We start from the raw sequence: 16,211 nt of genomic DNA, 5'->3' as shown, positions 1-16,211 counted from the left end.
GCTCCCCTCTGCGAGACGCTACCTCGAATATCAACGGGACCAAATTCTTCTCATCACAAACACCCTTCAAGCCGACCAAGCCGATGGATACACTTTTGGAGAAACCAATGGACATTGTGCTCAAGTCACGGACACTCACGGTACCCATTGTGGAGGATACCACGCCAAAGCCTCGCATAGTCATTACGCACCTAGTGCTCAACAACTTCAAGAGTTACGCTGGGCGGCAGGAAGTAGGACCCTTCCACGCGTCCTTCTCATCAGTTGTTGGACCCAACGGCTCAGGCAAATCCAACGTCATCGACTCCCTCCTCTTCGTCTTTGGGTTCCGAGCGAGCAAGATGCGACAGGGCAAGATCTCGGCTTTGATCCACAACTCTGCGCAGTATCCCAACCTTGAGTTCTGCGAGGTTGCTGTTCACTTTCAGGAGGTTCTGGACCAGGCAAGTACTGTCATCTCTTTGCAACCATTCGTACTATTCGCTGACAGCTTCTAGCCTGGTGGTGGTCACACGGTAATTCCGGATTCCCAGCTCATCATTTCCCGCAAGGCCTTCCGGAACAACTCGAGCAAGTACTACATCAACAACAAGGAGTCCAACTTTACGACTGTGACCACGCTGCTGCGTGACCGTGGCGTTGACCTCGACCACAAACGTTTCCTCATCCTTCAGGGAGAAGTCGAATCGATTGCGCAAATGAAACCGAAAGCCGCAAACGAGCACGAAGATGGCCTGCTAGAGTATCTCGAGGACATTATCGGAACCTCCAAGTACAAGACTCCGATCGAGGAGTCCGCCGCCGAAGTCGAGACGCTCAACGAAGTTTGCATGGACAAGAGTTCCCGTGTGCAGCACGTTGAGAAGGAAAAGAACAGCTTGGAAGAGAAGAAGGACAAGGCGCTTGCATTCATTCGCGATGAGAACGAGCTCGCCATGAAGCAGTCGGCTTTATATCAGCTCTACATCCACGAGTGCACTGATAACATCGCCGTCACGGAAGAGGCGATCAACCAGATGCAAGCCGAGCTTGACAATGAACTCGAAAAGCACCAGGGCAGTCAACAAATCATCAAGGAGCTTGAAAGCAAATACGACGAAGTCATCAGGGAGTTTGAGATTCAAGATCGGCAAACCAAAGCCTTGTCAAAGGAACTGGCAAAGTTTGAGCAGGAGCGCGTCAAGTTCGACGAGAAGAGAAAATTCCTGGAAGACAAGAGGAAGAAGCTTGAGAAGACTATTCGAAACGCCGAGTTCTCCGCAGCCGAGGCGGAAGAGACAATTGAGCAGTGTGGGAATGAGATTGAAACCAAAACACACGAGATTACGGCATTAGAGAACATGGTCAAGGAAGAGGAAGCCGAGCTTGCCCACATCCGAGAAAGTCTGAAAGGGAAGACGCAAGTCTTTTCCGATCAGATCGCGGCCAAACAAAAATCTCTGGAACCATGGATGGAGAAGATCAACCAGAAGCAGTCTGCCATTGCTGTCGCTGAAAGCGAGATGAACATCCTGCAAGAAAAAGCGAATGCAGGTGCCGTTGCCCTGCGGGAGCTCGAGGCCAAGATCAACTCCATCGAAGAGGGCAAGGTTGCCAAGCAGAATGAGCTCCAGGCTTGCCAGGCCGAAAAGGCAAAGTTGACAAAGGAGGCCGAAAAGATGAAGTCGGAGCTCCAGATTCTCTCTGAGCAGGAGCCCAAGATCAGGTCCAAGATCTCCACCGCACGACAAAAGGCAGACGAGGCCCGCTCAAGCCTGGCCAATAACCAGACAAGGGGCAATGTCTTGTCTGCTCTGATGCGGATGAAGGAATCGGGCCGTATCGATGGCTTCCACGGTCGCCTGGGCAATCTTGGTACCATTGACAGGAAATACGATGTGGCAGTCTCCACGGCCTGTCCTTCGCTGGACAACTTTGTCACCGAGACAGTCGAGGCCGGTCAGCAGTGCATCGAGCACCTGCGCAAGAACAACCTTGGCCGCGGCAACTTCATCTGCCTGGACAAACTGCGACACCGAGACCTCTCACCGATTCAGACACCTGAAAATGCACCGCGGCTGTTTGATCTCGTCACCGCAAAAGCAGACAAGTTCCTGCCGGCGTTTTATCACGCTATGCAGGATACGCTCGTTGCCAATGACCTTGCGCAAGCGAATCGCATTGCGTACGGTGCCAGGAGGTGGCGAGTTGTCACGCTGGATGGTGAACTGATCGATAAGTCCGGTACAATGTCTGGAGGTGGCTCGACTGTCAAGAGAGGCCTCATGTCCTCCAAGCTTGTGGCGGATACCACCAAGGAGCAGGTGGCCAAACTCGAAGAGGATCGCGATGCCTGGGAAGCCAAGTTCCAAGAGTTCCAGGAGTACCAGCGAGAATGCGAGAACAACCTGAAAGAACTCAACCACAAGATCCCACAGCTGGACACCAAGATGCAGAAGATCAGGCTGGAAATGGAGAGCTCTACGCGAAACCTGGCTGATGTCGAGCGACGCATCAAAGAGGTCAGCCGAGAGTACCAGCCGTCTGCCGAAGACTCCCAGCGAATCGCGGCACTGCAGAAGGAAATAGCCAAGCTTAATGCGGAGCTTAAGAAGACCCGCGGAGAGACGTCTAGTGTCGAAGAGGAGATCAAGGCTCTGCAAAACAAGATAATGGAGGTTGGTGGAGAGAAGCTCCGGGCTCAGCGAGCCAAGGTCGACTCCATCAAGCAGGAGATCACGTCCCACAGCGACGAAATCTCCAAAGCCGAAGTCCAGAAAGCCAAGGCTGAGAAGCAAAAGATCAAGCTCGAGAGGGACTTTGCAAAGGCTACCAAGGAGCGTGATGCTGCAGTCCACGATCTCCAGCAGCTCCAGGATGGCCTCAACAACCAAGGAGAGAGGGCAGAGGAGCTCAAGGCTCGCGTGGAGGAAGCCGAGGAAGGCCTGGCGCTGAAGAAGAAGGAGCTGAAGAAGCTCAAGGGTGAGCTAGACGAGAAGACTGCGGAGCTCAACGCGAGCCGCGCCGTGGAGATTGAGATGCGGAACAAACTCGAAGAGAACCAAAAGGTGCTTGCTGACAACCAGAAACGCTTCCGATACTGGGAGGATAAGCTGTCCAAGCTTGTGCTCCAAGACATTGACGATCTCATCGGCAACTCGGCTCCTAGGACTGCCGCGGCACAGGAGACGCAAGAGCCAGAAGCGCCAGGCACGCCGAAAGCTTCAGGCCAAGATGATGACGGCTCGGACGTTGAGATGACGGATGCTGACACTGAGATGACGGACGCATCAGATGCCGAGTCTGATGCCACGGAGCACGCCCCCAGCGCGCCGGCGCCGGCGCCCGCCCGCCGTCCTCGCAACCCCCGCGAGCTCCCAAGATATACGCCAGACGAGCTGGCTGATATGAACAAGGAGAAGCTTAAGGGCGAAATCGCGGCTCTGGAAGAAAAGACACAAAATGTCAGCGTCGACCTCGGCGTTTTGGCCGAGTACCGCCGCCGTGTGGAAGAGCACATGTCTCGCGCGTCTGATTTGCAAACGGCTATCGAACAGCGCGATGCTGCCAAGAAGAGGTGCGATGACTTGCGTCGTCTCCGACTTGAAGGCTTCATGGAGGGGTTCAGCGCAATCTCGTTGCGTCTCAAGGAGATGTACCAGATGATCACCATGGGAGGCAACGCAGAGCTCGAGCTCGTTGACAGCCTGGATCCGTTCAGCGAAGGCATCCTCTTCAGCGTGATGCCGCCGAAGAAGAGTTGGAAGAACATTGGCAACTTGTCGGGTGGTGAGAAGACTCTGAGTAGTCTGGCATTGGTGTTTGCCCTGCATCACTACAAGCCTACGCCGCTGTATGTCATGGACGAGATTGACGCCGCTTTGGACTTTCGAAATGTAAGTATCGGCCCTGCAGTCGTTTCGTTCCTGATTTAGCCCCCCTTTCCCCCCTTTTACTGCAAGTTCGTAGCGATAGGGGCGTCTGGCATGCTAACACACACTACCAGGTCTCGATCGTGGCGAATTACATCAAGGAGCGTACAAAGAACGCACAGTTCATCGTCATCTCGCTACGAAACAACATGTTTGAGCTTGCAGCCCGCCTCGTCGGCGTGTACAAGGTCAACCATATGACAAAGAGTGTGACGATAGAGAACAAGGACTTTATCGAGAGGCCTCAAATGACGCAGCAGCACCAGAGAACACTGGGAGCTGGCGCTACGGCCACACTTGCGATTAGGTAGTACTGCCAAGTTGTTGTTGTTTTCACACGGTTGATAGGGGACGACTGTTGCGTTATTTTCTTCTTCTTTGGACTGCGATGGCTGATTTTTCTTTACGACAGTTAATGATGTATCCATGGACGTATATATGGGAAAGGGCAAAGGGTAGGCGGACATTGAGGAGCATATGGCGGTGGCTTCTGTTCTTTCCTTGGGAGCTCTTGCAGACAGACGGTCGAGTCGGATGGACAGAGAGAGCATATAGCATTTTAATGATTCTTATGAAGCAGATTCAGGTGAGCCTCGAAGTATGTAAGTTGAGTGTAGAAAACCGTACCCCTATTTTCCCCCAGTCCGTTTTCACCCAATTCCTACCTCTCTTCCTCTCACTTCTCCCCTCTTCGCCGCCTCCTGCCACCATCGGCTCTGAAGACAGTTTGTCCACGGAGAGAGGGAGCCCACGAGTGGCAACATCCGTTCAGGTCCTGTTTACCTTCAAGTCTCGCGGAAGCGAAGGCGCTCGCCTCGAGCACTCGCACCAAGGCGGCCTCCTCACGTCTTCCGGAGCTAGAATCATGGCTCCCATTCCTCTCCCTTCTCCATTGACCAACCCCATATCGGGACATGCGAGAAATGTCTTGGAAGAAGGGGAGTCAAAAGCTGGCATCACCACTTGTTCCCTCCCTCCTCATGTCTGATTCCTGATGGGTGGTTCGTGCGTTTTGCGTGCCGTGTTTGTGCCACGTGCAGCAAGTAGCCAGCCTCTTGACCCCTTTGGGAAGAGACAAAAACCAGAGTGTCAGAGACAAAGGAAGAGAGAGAGAGAGAGAGAGACACAGGATCCGAGACAAAACGTGAGAGAGTGCAGGATCTCGCGATTGATGGCGCATGCATGAGACAGAAGAGAGATGGTGATGGGTGTTGGGTGTTGAGTGTTGCTTGGGTGGTGTTGCACGAGCTTGGATGTTGTGTTACGGAAAGGGAGGGGGGTGGCATAACAGGGGTTGTGGGAGTGAGGAAGAGGAGTGAGGTTTGTGATGTTTGTATGATCAGAAGAAAGATTGTGAAGGTTCTTAATTTAGGTGGTGGTTTGGGTTGCGTTTGCGGTCTTGAATCGACAGGATCAAGCTGCAAAAGTACAACCGAGATGACCGAAAGTGTGGAAAGAAGGAGCTGGAGAGCGGGATAGGGGGACCGTTCGAGTCCGGCCGAGACAGATGCAACCAGATTTGCCGGTTCTAGGCTCTGGGTTGAGGGTGGCTCGCTCTATGCACCAGGAACTCGGCATCGGATGGCACTCTTGTCTGGGACGAGGGACGGTAGGGCATGGAGAACCAGGATTTCAGGGCCGAATCGGAGGTTCTTTCGTTGTCGAAGTTAGTCAGGGGCTGCTGAGTTACGGATACACGGCAATTTGTTGTCTCGGTTCTTGAGGAGCTGAGGACAGCGAAAGTTGTGCGAATTTGCAGCGGAGAGTGTCAGCTTTGGTGAATGATTCTTTCTTCAGCTGTCATGAATATCTATTCATACTTACGTATATTATATATATATATATCAACCAACTGGCAAAGAGTCTATTCATTCTTACCAGGACACTCTTCCTCCATCTGTCGTTCTCGAGCATCGGACACGCAAATTATTCATAATTCTCGCTCTCTCTCTTGGTTCACCATGTTGCTTCTTGCCATCTTGTCCATTCTCCACGGCGTCTCTGCCTTGCCTGCGGCTCAAAACGCCGCTTCTTGTTCGTATGACGGTCTTTACACGTCCCTCTCGAAGGATGGGGGCGACTTTTGCTCGAGCATGGTCAAGACTCCGTGCGAGGTGTCGGTCACGCCTACGCAGTTTACGGCGTATCCCTCTGAAAAGCTGTCTTCATACGTAAGTCTCCTTGACACTGAGGCTTGTTATTGTAAAGGGGGGGAGGGCCTTGGCTGATGATGAGTGTGCCATGCGTGTGTGGTAGTGCGCATGTCTCATAACGACGGGTACTGCCTACGGAACAGCCCCTACAGCCACCGGCCAAACGACAGGCGGCGGCGGCGGCGGCAGTGATGGAAGTACTCTGACGGATGGAAGCTCTGGCAGTTCTTCGCAGACGGGTGATTCGGGCTCGAGTGGCCGTGTTTCCGTTGAGCCTTCGAGTATCTTGCAAGCCACTTCCTCTGGTTCTATGATGAGCAGCGGCTCGGGGAGTGCTTCGGGCACGGCGTCGGGGATCGTTGGATCTGATACTGGGTCGATGACGGGCAAGGTGACGCGGACTTCGTCCGGGGCTGGGGGGAATGGCTCTGGTAATGGTGGCAGCTCGGCTGGTTCGTCCAAGACAGCATCAGCATCGGCTTCAGCATCTGCTTCAGCATCAGGGTCTGGGTCAGCATCTGCTTCGGCATCTGCTTCAGCTTCAGGCTCTGGCTCGGCATCTGCATCAGGGTCGGCTTCAGCATCTGGATCTGGATCAGCCTCAGCCTCAGCTTCGGCATCAGCTTCGGGCTCTGGATCTGCTTCTGCCTCAGCGTCAGCTTCGGGCTCGGCATCAGTCTCAGCATCCGGCAGTGCTTCCTCTGGAAACGGAGGAAACGGCGGAGCAGGGGCATCAGGTACACAAGGTGCCCAGGGCTCTTCTTCCACCGCCTCAGGAAGTGGTGGCTCGGGAAATGGTGGCCAGGAGAACTCGGCCACTTCAGCCGGCAGCATCACCTACACAGGAGCAACACCAACGATAACCTCTGGCGGAGCATCCGCAGGCCCCGGCTGGAACAGTTCGGCAGGGTCATCATCTCAAGGGGCCGCCGGTACCGGCACCATGGGCTCTCTGTCCTCGACAGCCACGGGCAGCTCCGGCAACTCAGGGGCAGGAACAGGTTCCGGCAACGCCACGGCAACAGCAACGACTCTCACGTCTGCCCCCTTCATCACGCCCAGCGGCTTCAACAGCAGCACCATCAGCCGCATCGTCAACGCAACCCAGACCGGCCCCCCTCCCCTGCCCGCTGCCAACTTTACGCAGGTCACTCGCACCGGTGCCATTGTCAAGCCGACATGCTACCAGATGCCGCAGCCGGCAGAAGGCTCGACGCGAAGAGCGCTGCTTCACAACACGAATCTCCGGGAGCAAAACGCAACGATTCCGTTCCCGTACATTGAGTCCATCGACTTCCAGACAGATGGCGTTGACCCCTTGTATCTCACCCTGCGCGATGCAGCCGAGGGAACGCACTACATCGACATTTCCAACAGAAGCTACATTGCCATTGTGGACTCCCTTTACAATGCCATGATCATCGATGCTCATGGCATTCACTTCTCGACCAAGAACTGCCAGTACGATGTGTCCATCACCATCGACTCCATGTACCAGCAGCTGGCTGCGCTTTCTGGCCAGGTCTGTTCCACAGGCGACCAGAAGATGATGAAACGCATGAGCGACGTCGACTTCAACCAGACCCTGTATCTGCGGGATCAGTGCGGTAACCCGGTTAAGCAGACGGTGAGGAAGTATCCAGAGCTCAAGATCGGGGACACAGACTGCAACGACATCGACGTCGACGAGGAGACGGGCCGCTGGCTGTTTGCCTGCACATTCCCTGGCTCGGATTCAGGAACCTCAAAGTGCGAATGGGCCGTGAAGAACGATATTGAGGAATTTCTCTTCACGGACCCCTTTGGCGGCGCCTGTCCGGACCTGTCTACCGTCATCACGACCCTCGAGGCCAACGGGCAGGACTTCATCAACCCCGAGTCTCTCCGCACGGAGCTGTACAACCAGGGGCTGGACGACGCGCAAAAGGCAGAGGCCAACCTCGTCGTCATCTACTACGAGCAGCTGTGGGAGATCCTCAAGCAGGCCTTCTCCAAGCTGCGCACCCAGAGCCCGGACAAGGTCAGCGCCATCCAGGAGTACATTGACGTGTACAACCAGTACCGCAACTTCGAGGACGACATCTGCGAGGACCTGCACGCCGGCGACATGCCCCTCAGGATGAGCCTCCGCGCGGGCGTCACCTACATCGACGCCATCGCCCGCCTCAACTGGGCGCCCGAGAGCCCCAAGCCCTTCAACGTCACCGTCCAGGACCCGGGCAAGCTCGCGTGCTGCAGCCCCGGGAGCAACGCCAGCAGGGACGAGGCCGCGGGGACGTGCGCGTACCCCCTGAGCGCGCATCTCGGCGGCACGGGCTGCGTCTGCGGCAACATGGCCTCGGGGGCGTCGGTGGCCTTTGAGATTACCGAGTGCGAGAACTTTGTGAGCGAGTGCAAGGTCGATGATGATTGTTCCAAGGCTGGGCATCCGACGTTTGTGTGCTTGACGGGGAGTTGCTGCGGCACGGGCGTGTGCGTTGATCCGTATGAGTGTGCGCAGAACGGCAGTGCGCTGGTGAGGCCAGGCCTCTTCTGAGTTGAGTTGAGTTGATCTGGTTCTTGATCCGACTCGGAACACGGGTGGCGAGTCTGTAAAGTCGACTGTTTGTTTTGTAGGACGTAAGGAGGACATGGTTGTTGGTTTTGGCCCTGGTGGTTATGTACTTTGGATTGTTTGTGCGTTTCCTTTCTCCCCCATCATATGTCAGGCAACATATCTTGCAAGCATCACAAAGCGAAAAAGGGAGGCAACAGGTTGCTCTTTCAACAAAAAGAAAAAGTCCGATTCATCTTATGCTCCAGGATTCTCTTTGTCCCGGGGATTCATCTAAGCAATTACATGAAAGGCGTTAAAACTAAACCAGACTCCGTTCCCATAACCATCATACCCATTTTTTAGACCTTGGGGGCAGCGGTGGGGACGATCTTCTTGCCGTCCTTGTTGTAGCGGACACGGGGAGGGGGAGCCCTGTTACGGCGGCCCTCGCGCGAACGGACACTATTGCATATTCTGTCAGCATTCCAACGTACCTCTTTGTGAAAGGGGGAACTTCGGGGGGGTATATAGGAGTTTCGAGAGCGGGGACCAGCAAAAAGGTCCCAATGTACAACCAAGGCTCATCTGAAGCACATACGCCGCAAGGGCGCAGTTGTAACACTCCCTGGGGAGGCAACGTACCGGACAATCTTGCCGTGGATAGCGCAAGAGACGCAGTACTGCAGCTTCAGGTACATCTTGGGGACGGTGTACTCGGCGAAGACGGAGGCATCGGAGATATCACCTGCAGGACACACCGGTTAGCGGATGCCAAGTTCCATGGACCTCAGAGAGAGAGAATGCTCGAGTATTGGGGCGGATCGACGTACGGATGGCAGCAGACTCGACCATGTTGCGGATGGTGAAGCGCTTGATCGCCTTATCCTTGGGGGTGCATCGCGAGCAGTTGCTGCAGCGGATGGGCTTGGTGTGGCCGCGGCCCTTCTTGTTGCGGCCGCTGTGGTCATATTAGCATCGTGTTTCTGCGATGGGAGCTTCCAAGCACGAATTGTCATCCCATCATCACCATCTCGGCAAGATGCTATTAGACGACGGCACTTCTCGCAGCAGCAGCGTAAGCACGCATCGGCTCCAAAAGCAGTTCCGGACAATGGGGATGCGCCGGGATAGACGATTGCGAGGGAGCAAGGGGGCAGAAGTGCATACTTGTTCTTTCTCTTCTTGACCATTTTGGCGGTGTCTGGATTGAACTGTTAAATTCTCACGCAGAAGGAAAAGAAGAAGAAGAGGAAGTTCGGTCCACGTACTGGGCAATCGGTGTTTGTCGAAAAGAACTGGAGACCTGGACTCGCCTCACGTTCTAGGGCTTTTTGCAGCAGCACAAAAAGCTGTGCCAAATCAAATTGCCCACTTTGGCAATTTTAGTGCCGCCTCCCACCGCTGCACAAATCGGGCTGCGGCGCTTACTACTACTACTGCTGCTGGCTGTACTAGTAGTTCTACTCCAGAAATTTTGGCGAGGGGCCAGGGCAGCCTGTAGCGAGAACCCTAGGTCAGGTGACCGCGTTAGCAGCGGTCCCCCGTCGGGTCCAAAGTGTGAATTTTCTGGCGCGCCACACCACCGAAATGGACTGCTCCCTCATCTTCTGCAACATCTGAAGATTGCTTAGGACGGCAATAGTTTTTATTGTCGAGGTATGTCTGAAAGATGCTGCATTTCTGCCTGCCCTCCATGAGCTCCGGGAGCTTCATGAGGGAATCATCATTGATGTGTCCTTCTTGATGAAATTTCTCTCTTGTTGCTCCCGGAAGCTTTGCTTCCCCAAAATATCCCAAATTGTCGTCTTGTGAGGCGGAGAAATCTGCATCACAGATACACGCAATTTCTTGCCTCTCTCTCTTCCTCCCTTCTTCTGCAGAACTTCTCACGCAGCGCAAATGGTAAATGCCGTGCAAACCAATCTGACCCGTCCAGTTAGGCAAGATGCAGATTTTCGTCAAGACCCTCACGGGGAAGACGATCACCCTTGAGGTGGAGTCTTCCGACACCATCGACAACGTCAAGTCCAAGATCCAGGACAAGGAGGGCATCCCCCCGGACCAGCAGCGCCTGATCTTTGCCGGCAAGCAGCTCGAGGATGGCCGCACCCTGAGCGACTACAACATCCAGAAGGAGAGCACCCTCCACCTGGTCCTGCGCCTGCGTGGTGGTGCCAAGAAGAGGAAGAAGAAGGTCTACACCACCCCCAAGAAGATCAAGCACAAGCGCAAGAAGACCAAGTTGGCTGTCCTCAAGTACTACAAGGTCAGCAACGATGGTAACATCGAGCGCCTTCGCCGCGAGTGCCCCTCCGACACCGTGAGTACCCTGAAATTATCCTCTTCGCCCTTGACCAAGATCTTCAGACTGACAAGTCAATCAGTGCGGTGCCGGTGTCTTCATGGCTGCCATGCCTGACCGTCAGTACTGTGGTCGCTGCCACCTGACCTACGTCTTCGACAAGCAGTAGACGACAACCAAACTCAAAAAAACCTCTTACAAAAAATGGAAAAATGAATTTTGTGGATTGGACAGCTGGAGCCATGGGACTGCCATAACATACAAAGGGCGTTGATGTAGCATAGAGAGCACATCCGGCGGCTTCTGGTAATGAATGCTTGATTTGAGACACGTTTGGGACTTGATTCAGACTGTAATGTGACAATGTGCAATGAGTGCCATGTTTCATTCTGCTCATGACGTTGTGATGCCTGTACTTTTTTCCATGATAAAACGCTGCAAATGAGAGCTGCAAATGTTCGATCAAATGACGATAAGGCGATAAGGGCCCATCGAGTGCCATTCTCCACGCGCAATTCAGTATTAGTAGGTATCTTCTCTCCACGAGTCCCCTTCCAGGCCCACACTCTGAGAAATGCGTCTTCCGGCATTCGCCCTGATCACAGTGCTGCAGCAATCGCAAGTTCAGGCTCACCAGAATCTATCCCAATAGGCTACCAGTGTGTACTTTTTTCAGATTCAATTGGTAACGTGCATTATGTCAACAGACCTAGGGTAAATCGACATTTGCAACCGCAAATATCGGGAATGCAAGCCCCTTTGTAGTACTCAAACATGTAACAAAACAGAAAGTAGTTGTTCCTTGAACGCCATTACCGTATTCCCTTACAACTCCCTCAAATGTGAAGTGCAGCAGATACCGCTCCCTCCCCTTTTTATTCCATCCCACAAGAGGCCAAGAAGCTGGCCTCTCCGAGAATGCTGTCCAACCTGCTCATCCCTCACTCGACTTGCTTGTTCTTCTTGTTCTTCTTGCTCTTGTCCTTCTTCTTGGGCTTGGACTCGGCGAGTTCCTCCAAGTTCTCGTCGAGTTCGGCGGAGCTTTCGTCGGCCAGCTTCTCCTTCTTGATCAGCTTCTTCTCCTTCTTGTCCTTTTTGTGCTTCTTCTCCTTCTTGTCGGAAGTCGAAGCACCATCTCCGTGCTCTCCCTTCAGCTTGACGTCTCGCTTGGGCTCCTTGGGCGGGGCCACATCGCTTGACTCGGACTCAGTCGAAGACTCGGAAGCGGCGGAATCGCTCTACTCATCCTTGGCTCCCTTGGACTTCTTCTTCTTCTTTTTCTTCTCGCCATCATCGACGTTGGTCATGGCGACATCCTCATCATCGTGCTTGCGCTTCTTCTCCTTCTTCTCCTTCTTGTCTTTCTTGTCCTTCTTCTCCTTCTTGTCCTTCTTCTCTTTCTTGGAAGCGGCAGCCTCAGGAGCATCAATCATGTCCTCATCCAGCTTCTCGCCGGCATCTCCAAGGGTCTCCATAACGGACTTCTACATCGGGGGTTAGACACCAATTGACATGGCAAGGGACGACAGCATCTTTGCAACTTACAATGACATCAGTGTTCTTGGAAGGGCGCTTGCCAGTCGCGTAGAACTCGAGACGCTCATCCACCTGCGCCTTGAAGGCCTGGCCAAATCGGTCGTCAGGCTCACCAGAGAAAACATCGATACGAGAGCACATGGAGGCCTTGTTGGCGACGCAACGGGACATGCGACCCTTATTCTGCTTGCTAGCCTTTGCGATGGCGCCAGCGTGGTACAGGAGACCAAACTTGGGGGTGTTGCCCTTGGTCTTGAGTGCTCGGAACAGAGCCTTCTCGGCACCGAGGATCTGCAGGGTCGACGAGGGCAGCTTAGCCAAGCTGGTGAGAGAACCCGCGTGGGAGATGAGACGAGCAGCGACGCTGGATCCGAGCAGGGCCTTGAGGTTGGGCGCGACCTGGTCGAGCTTCTCGTCAAGGTAGGTGGAGGTGGATCGACGGTTGTCGGCCTGCTTGACGACAAGCTGAGACAGCTGCTGGATCATCTCGTAATCCGGGGCACTGAGGTCGTAGCCCATGGAGACCTTGGCGGCGTCGATAATGGCCTGGGCCTTCTCTCCATCCTCGCCAAGCACGGCAGCAATGTCGTGCAGCTTCTCGTCAGTGAGCGTCTTCTTGTCGCCAATAACGCCGACAAGCTGGGCGTAGGTGTAGTTGTCGGACGTGAATCGCTGGAGCTCGGGGAAGTGCGAGCCGTACCACTCGCGGAGGCGCATGAAGAAGCTGTTGACGCCCTTGTCCTGGAAGTCGACAGTGGCAATGGCCTGGATGATGTGGTTGTCGTTGCGGGTGACGTTGAACTTGACCTTGGCGCGGGAGTAGGCGTGGGCCAGACCCAGCGAGGCCTTGCTCAGGTCGCCGGTCTGGAGGCCCTTGAGCAGCTTCTCGGCGTGCAGACGGATGCCACGGATGAGCTCGGCAACAACCGCGGAGGTCTCAATGGTCTCGATGGAGAGGCCGGGGAACTGGGCCTTGATGGCGCTGCCAAGGTTTCTCTCGGCCACACCAAGCGTGATCTTGCTCTTCTTGCCGCTGGTCTGCGGGAGGTTGAGCTCAAGAACGGACTTGAGCTGGTCGGAGACAATACCCTCGGAGATGAGGTTGACGTTCTCGAGAGCCTCGATGTGACCACTGCCCACCAAACATTGTCAGCCTCCACTCGCCTCGCCTCGCCTCGTCTCTACCACCAGAACCACAGTCCCAACTAGAGGAGGAAAACAGAACGCAATTACCTGAAGGGAGTAAAGTTGACAAGGTTGACCATCTTGCTGAACTTGGGCAGCTCGTTGATGGCGGCCTGGACCTCCTTCAACTTGGCGCCCACGGCATCGGCCTGGTGCACAACGTTGAAGAGGGCATAGCCCAGGGCGGCCTCGAACAGGACGTAGTCGACGTGCGCCATTTTATAATCTCGTCCCAGGCGACGCCGTAGATCGGTTGGATTGACGTGGAGGAGCGGCGCGGTGACGGCAATTGGGGGGCGGCGCTTCTTCGCTCTCTGGGTGATGTTTTCGAGATTCCTCGCATGCAACTTTTTTTTTTTCTCCAAAAAGTCGACGAAATTTTCTGGTAGCTCTTGAGCTTGAGCGATTGAGCCAATCAGATCGTACAATCGGCTGGGTTTTTCTCCGTGGGAGAGATCACGTGAATTGAAAGCGGGGCAATTCTGCAGGTACTCTGCAGTTGTACCCCCAAACTCGCTTGAGGGCATTTTGAGAACTACCAAATCGATGGTCATGACAAGGTGAGAAGAGGCGCCTATCAATGCTCAAGTCAATCTTTTTCTTTTTGTTCTTTTCAATATCCTTCGCTTTCCATCTATGTAGATTCATGTGCTCGTCAGAATATCTGTCATACTATCTCAATAGCAGCGGCTCAAGCGTCCTTGATCCGCCTCAATTGTTCGGAAACCCGTTCCTCAGGTTATCATACTTGGACTGCGGATAGTCGACGCAGTTCTCCTTCCTCTGCAATCCGCCTGGGCCTCCAAATTCATTGACGACAATGCCAATCAAGCTCTCATGGCCCTCCTTGTCCGCGCTGCTCTCCCACCACATGCCGCCTCCGAGACCCCATTCCTTGACATATCGAGCCTTGGCTCTTGCGGCATAGGGAGTGTCGTATGAGACAAGCTTCCTAGTCTGTGGGTTGTAGCAGTAGCTTGCACCGATGGCTTCATCCCAGAACTCTTGAGAGCCCGGAAGAGGGAGCACCTTGTAGTCGAAGATGCCATTCTCCCACGATCCCTCGCCAATACCACTGTACGGCTTGCCCGGGCCATCCGTATTTTCGAAAGCGCGGCCGTAGATGGGCATGCCGAGCACAATCTTGCTGGGAGCCACTCCGCTCCTGGTGTAGTAGTCAATGGCTGCGTCGGTAGAGAACGGCGTAGACGCAGGGTTATCGTAAGAGGGATGGAGATTCGCCTGGTGGCCACTCGTCTGGTCCCATGATCCCGCATAGTCGTACGCCATCAGGTTCCAGAAATCAAGATACTGATCCATGCCGGCAACATCGAGTTTCTGGAAGTGCGTAGGTCCCGCCGGACAAGCAACAGTCAGCTCAAAGTGGCTGTAGTTGGGCAGCGTGGCTGAGTAGGCATCCAGCTCTCTGCGGACGGTGGCGAGCAGCTCGACGAAGTTTCTGGCCTCGTCTGCATTCTGAGGGTATTCCCAGTCGATATCGAGTCCATCAAAGCCCATATTCTTAAGCAGCTCGAGACTGGATTTGGCAAACGTCTCACGGCCCTGCTGAGTACTGGCCGGGCCCTTGAAGTTGCCGCTGTAGGTCCAGCCGCCGATGGAGAGCAGAACCTTGAGGTTGCGGTTGCGCTTCTTGAGGAGGTTCAGCTGCTTGAGGCATCCGTACATGTTGTTGCCCGTGTCATTCCACGAGTCGCCCTCCCAGTGAATATCCGTGTCTGCCCAGCCATCTGTCATGTGTCTTGAGCAGCTTTTAGCGCACCATTATCACGAGAGAGGGGAAAGGGGGAGTAGACAAGACTGAAGGGACATACACTTCACCGGTATCTTGGCGGACATTGGCAAATGCATAGAGGACGTGCGTCAACTTCTCAACGGGAAGATCCTGCGGCCTGTGTTTTCTGGCATAGATGGCCCTTGATGTTGGACAAGCCCGTGTTAGCCGGTGTGTAGCTGTAGAATGCGGGGATGCAGGTGTGTTCAATGTTACACGTCCAGACTCGATGCCCATGAATAGTACCACTTACCAGTTGACAAAATAGGCAACTGAGCGGTACCCGTCGCTAGCCATGGTGATTTGGGATGAAGAAAAATCAATGACTGGAATGAGTGATAAGATGAGGACCAGACCTGCGAAAAGAGCGAGGTATCTCGGGATGGTAGTAATGGTTCTAGTATGACGAAATGCCTGCTGATACCCTGCAGGAGCCGTCTTGCACGTGAGGAAGCTGTGAGTTTGCTGGTCTGCGAAAGTAGTCCTTGCTTGTTGTTTTATACTTGAGCAAGAGAGAGAGTCAGCTACCTATTACATAGGCATTGATGCCTTGTTTGCCTTTTCCTTGTTTGATTCGGCACATGCGTAATCAGACGTTCCCTGTAGCCATTCGTTTCATCAGCTCAACGGCGGCCTCAACCAATGCTGTCGTGATTCGCCCCCCCAGCCTCCACTTTGTACCTATGCGCTGTTACTGGCCAGCACCGCCTCATGCGACAGCTCATCTACATACTCAGCCCACAGGCCTTGACTGACGAATATCAGATGGTGATTTGGGACCAATACATCCCAGCGT

General features: G+C 54.3%; 6 protein-coding genes across 6 annotated transcripts; 3 read left to right on the top strand and 3 right to left on the bottom strand.

The window, feature by feature from the left end:
* Nucleotides 1-53: 53 nt before the first annotated feature.
* Nucleotides 54-4,222, top strand: TRIREDRAFT_68875 (uncharacterized protein; the record flags this gene model as incomplete). Its single annotated transcript, XM_006968823.1, has 4 exons — nt 54-452; nt 498-3,104; nt 3,297-3,875; nt 3,986-4,222. Coding segments are annotated over 4 exons (3,822 nt in total), but the record flags the coding sequence as incomplete, so codon positions are not given.
* Nucleotides 4,223-5,872: 1,650 nt separating this feature from the next.
* On the top strand, nt 5,873-8,600 carry TRIREDRAFT_111341 (uncharacterized protein; the record flags this gene model as incomplete). The annotated part of the gene is made up of 4 exons (XM_006968822.1): nt 5,873-6,082; nt 6,120-6,156; nt 6,208-6,516; nt 6,718-8,600. The coding sequence occupies 4 exons, from the start codon at nt 5,873-5,875 to the stop codon at nt 8,598-8,600; spliced, it is 2,439 nt and encodes an 812-aa protein (XP_006968884.1).
* Nucleotides 8,601-8,959: 359 nt separating this feature from the next.
* Nucleotides 8,960-9,563, bottom strand: rps26 (ribosomal protein S26E; the record flags this gene model as incomplete). The annotated part of the gene is made up of 3 exons (XM_006968777.1): nt 8,960-9,062; nt 9,243-9,345; nt 9,431-9,563. Coding segments are annotated over 3 exons (339 nt in total), but the record flags the coding sequence as incomplete, so codon positions are not given.
* A 646-nt stretch (nt 9,564-10,209) lies between these two features.
* Nucleotides 10,210-11,227, top strand: rps31 (ubiquitin/small ribosomal subunit protein 31 fusion protein). The gene is made up of 3 exons (XM_006968821.1): nt 10,210-10,256; nt 10,537-10,920; nt 10,985-11,227. Exons 2-3 carry the CDS (start codon nt 10,546-10,548, stop codon nt 11,069-11,071), a joined length of 462 nt encoding a protein of 153 aa, XP_006968883.1. The 5' UTR covers nt 10,210-10,256; nt 10,537-10,545; the 3' UTR covers nt 11,072-11,227.
* A 646-nt stretch (nt 11,228-11,873) lies between these two features.
* TRIREDRAFT_81599 (uncharacterized protein) lies at nt 11,874-13,940 on the bottom strand. The gene is made up of 3 exons (XM_006968776.1): nt 13,672-13,940; nt 12,448-13,570; nt 11,874-12,386 (listed from the first exon to the last, which is right to left on the bottom strand). Exons 1-3 carry the CDS (start codon nt 13,839-13,841, stop codon nt 12,141-12,143), a joined length of 1,539 nt encoding a protein of 512 aa, XP_006968838.1. The 5' UTR covers nt 13,842-13,940; the 3' UTR covers nt 11,874-12,140.
* A 342-nt stretch (nt 13,941-14,282) lies between these two features.
* On the bottom strand, nt 14,283-15,850 carry chi18-7 (glycoside hydrolase family 18, chitinase). Its single transcript, XM_006968775.1, has 3 exons — nt 15,669-15,850; nt 15,456-15,557; nt 14,283-15,382 (listed from the first exon to the last, which is right to left on the bottom strand). The coding sequence occupies exons 1-3, from the start codon at nt 15,710-15,712 to the stop codon at nt 14,335-14,337; spliced, it is 1,194 nt and encodes a 397-aa protein (XP_006968837.1). The 5' UTR covers nt 15,713-15,850; the 3' UTR covers nt 14,283-14,334.
* Between the last annotated feature and the right edge of the window lie 361 nt (nt 15,851-16,211).

The sequence above is a fragment of the Trichoderma reesei genome (assembly GCF_000167675.1).
Source record: "Trichoderma reesei QM6a unplaced genomic scaffold TRIREscaffold_26, whole genome shotgun sequence".
NCBI classification, from domain to species: domain Eukaryota; kingdom Fungi; phylum Ascomycota; class Sordariomycetes; order Hypocreales; family Hypocreaceae; genus Trichoderma; species Trichoderma reesei.
Note: the sequence above shows the minus strand (reverse complement) of the source record. Positions and strands in the feature narration are given on the sequence as shown.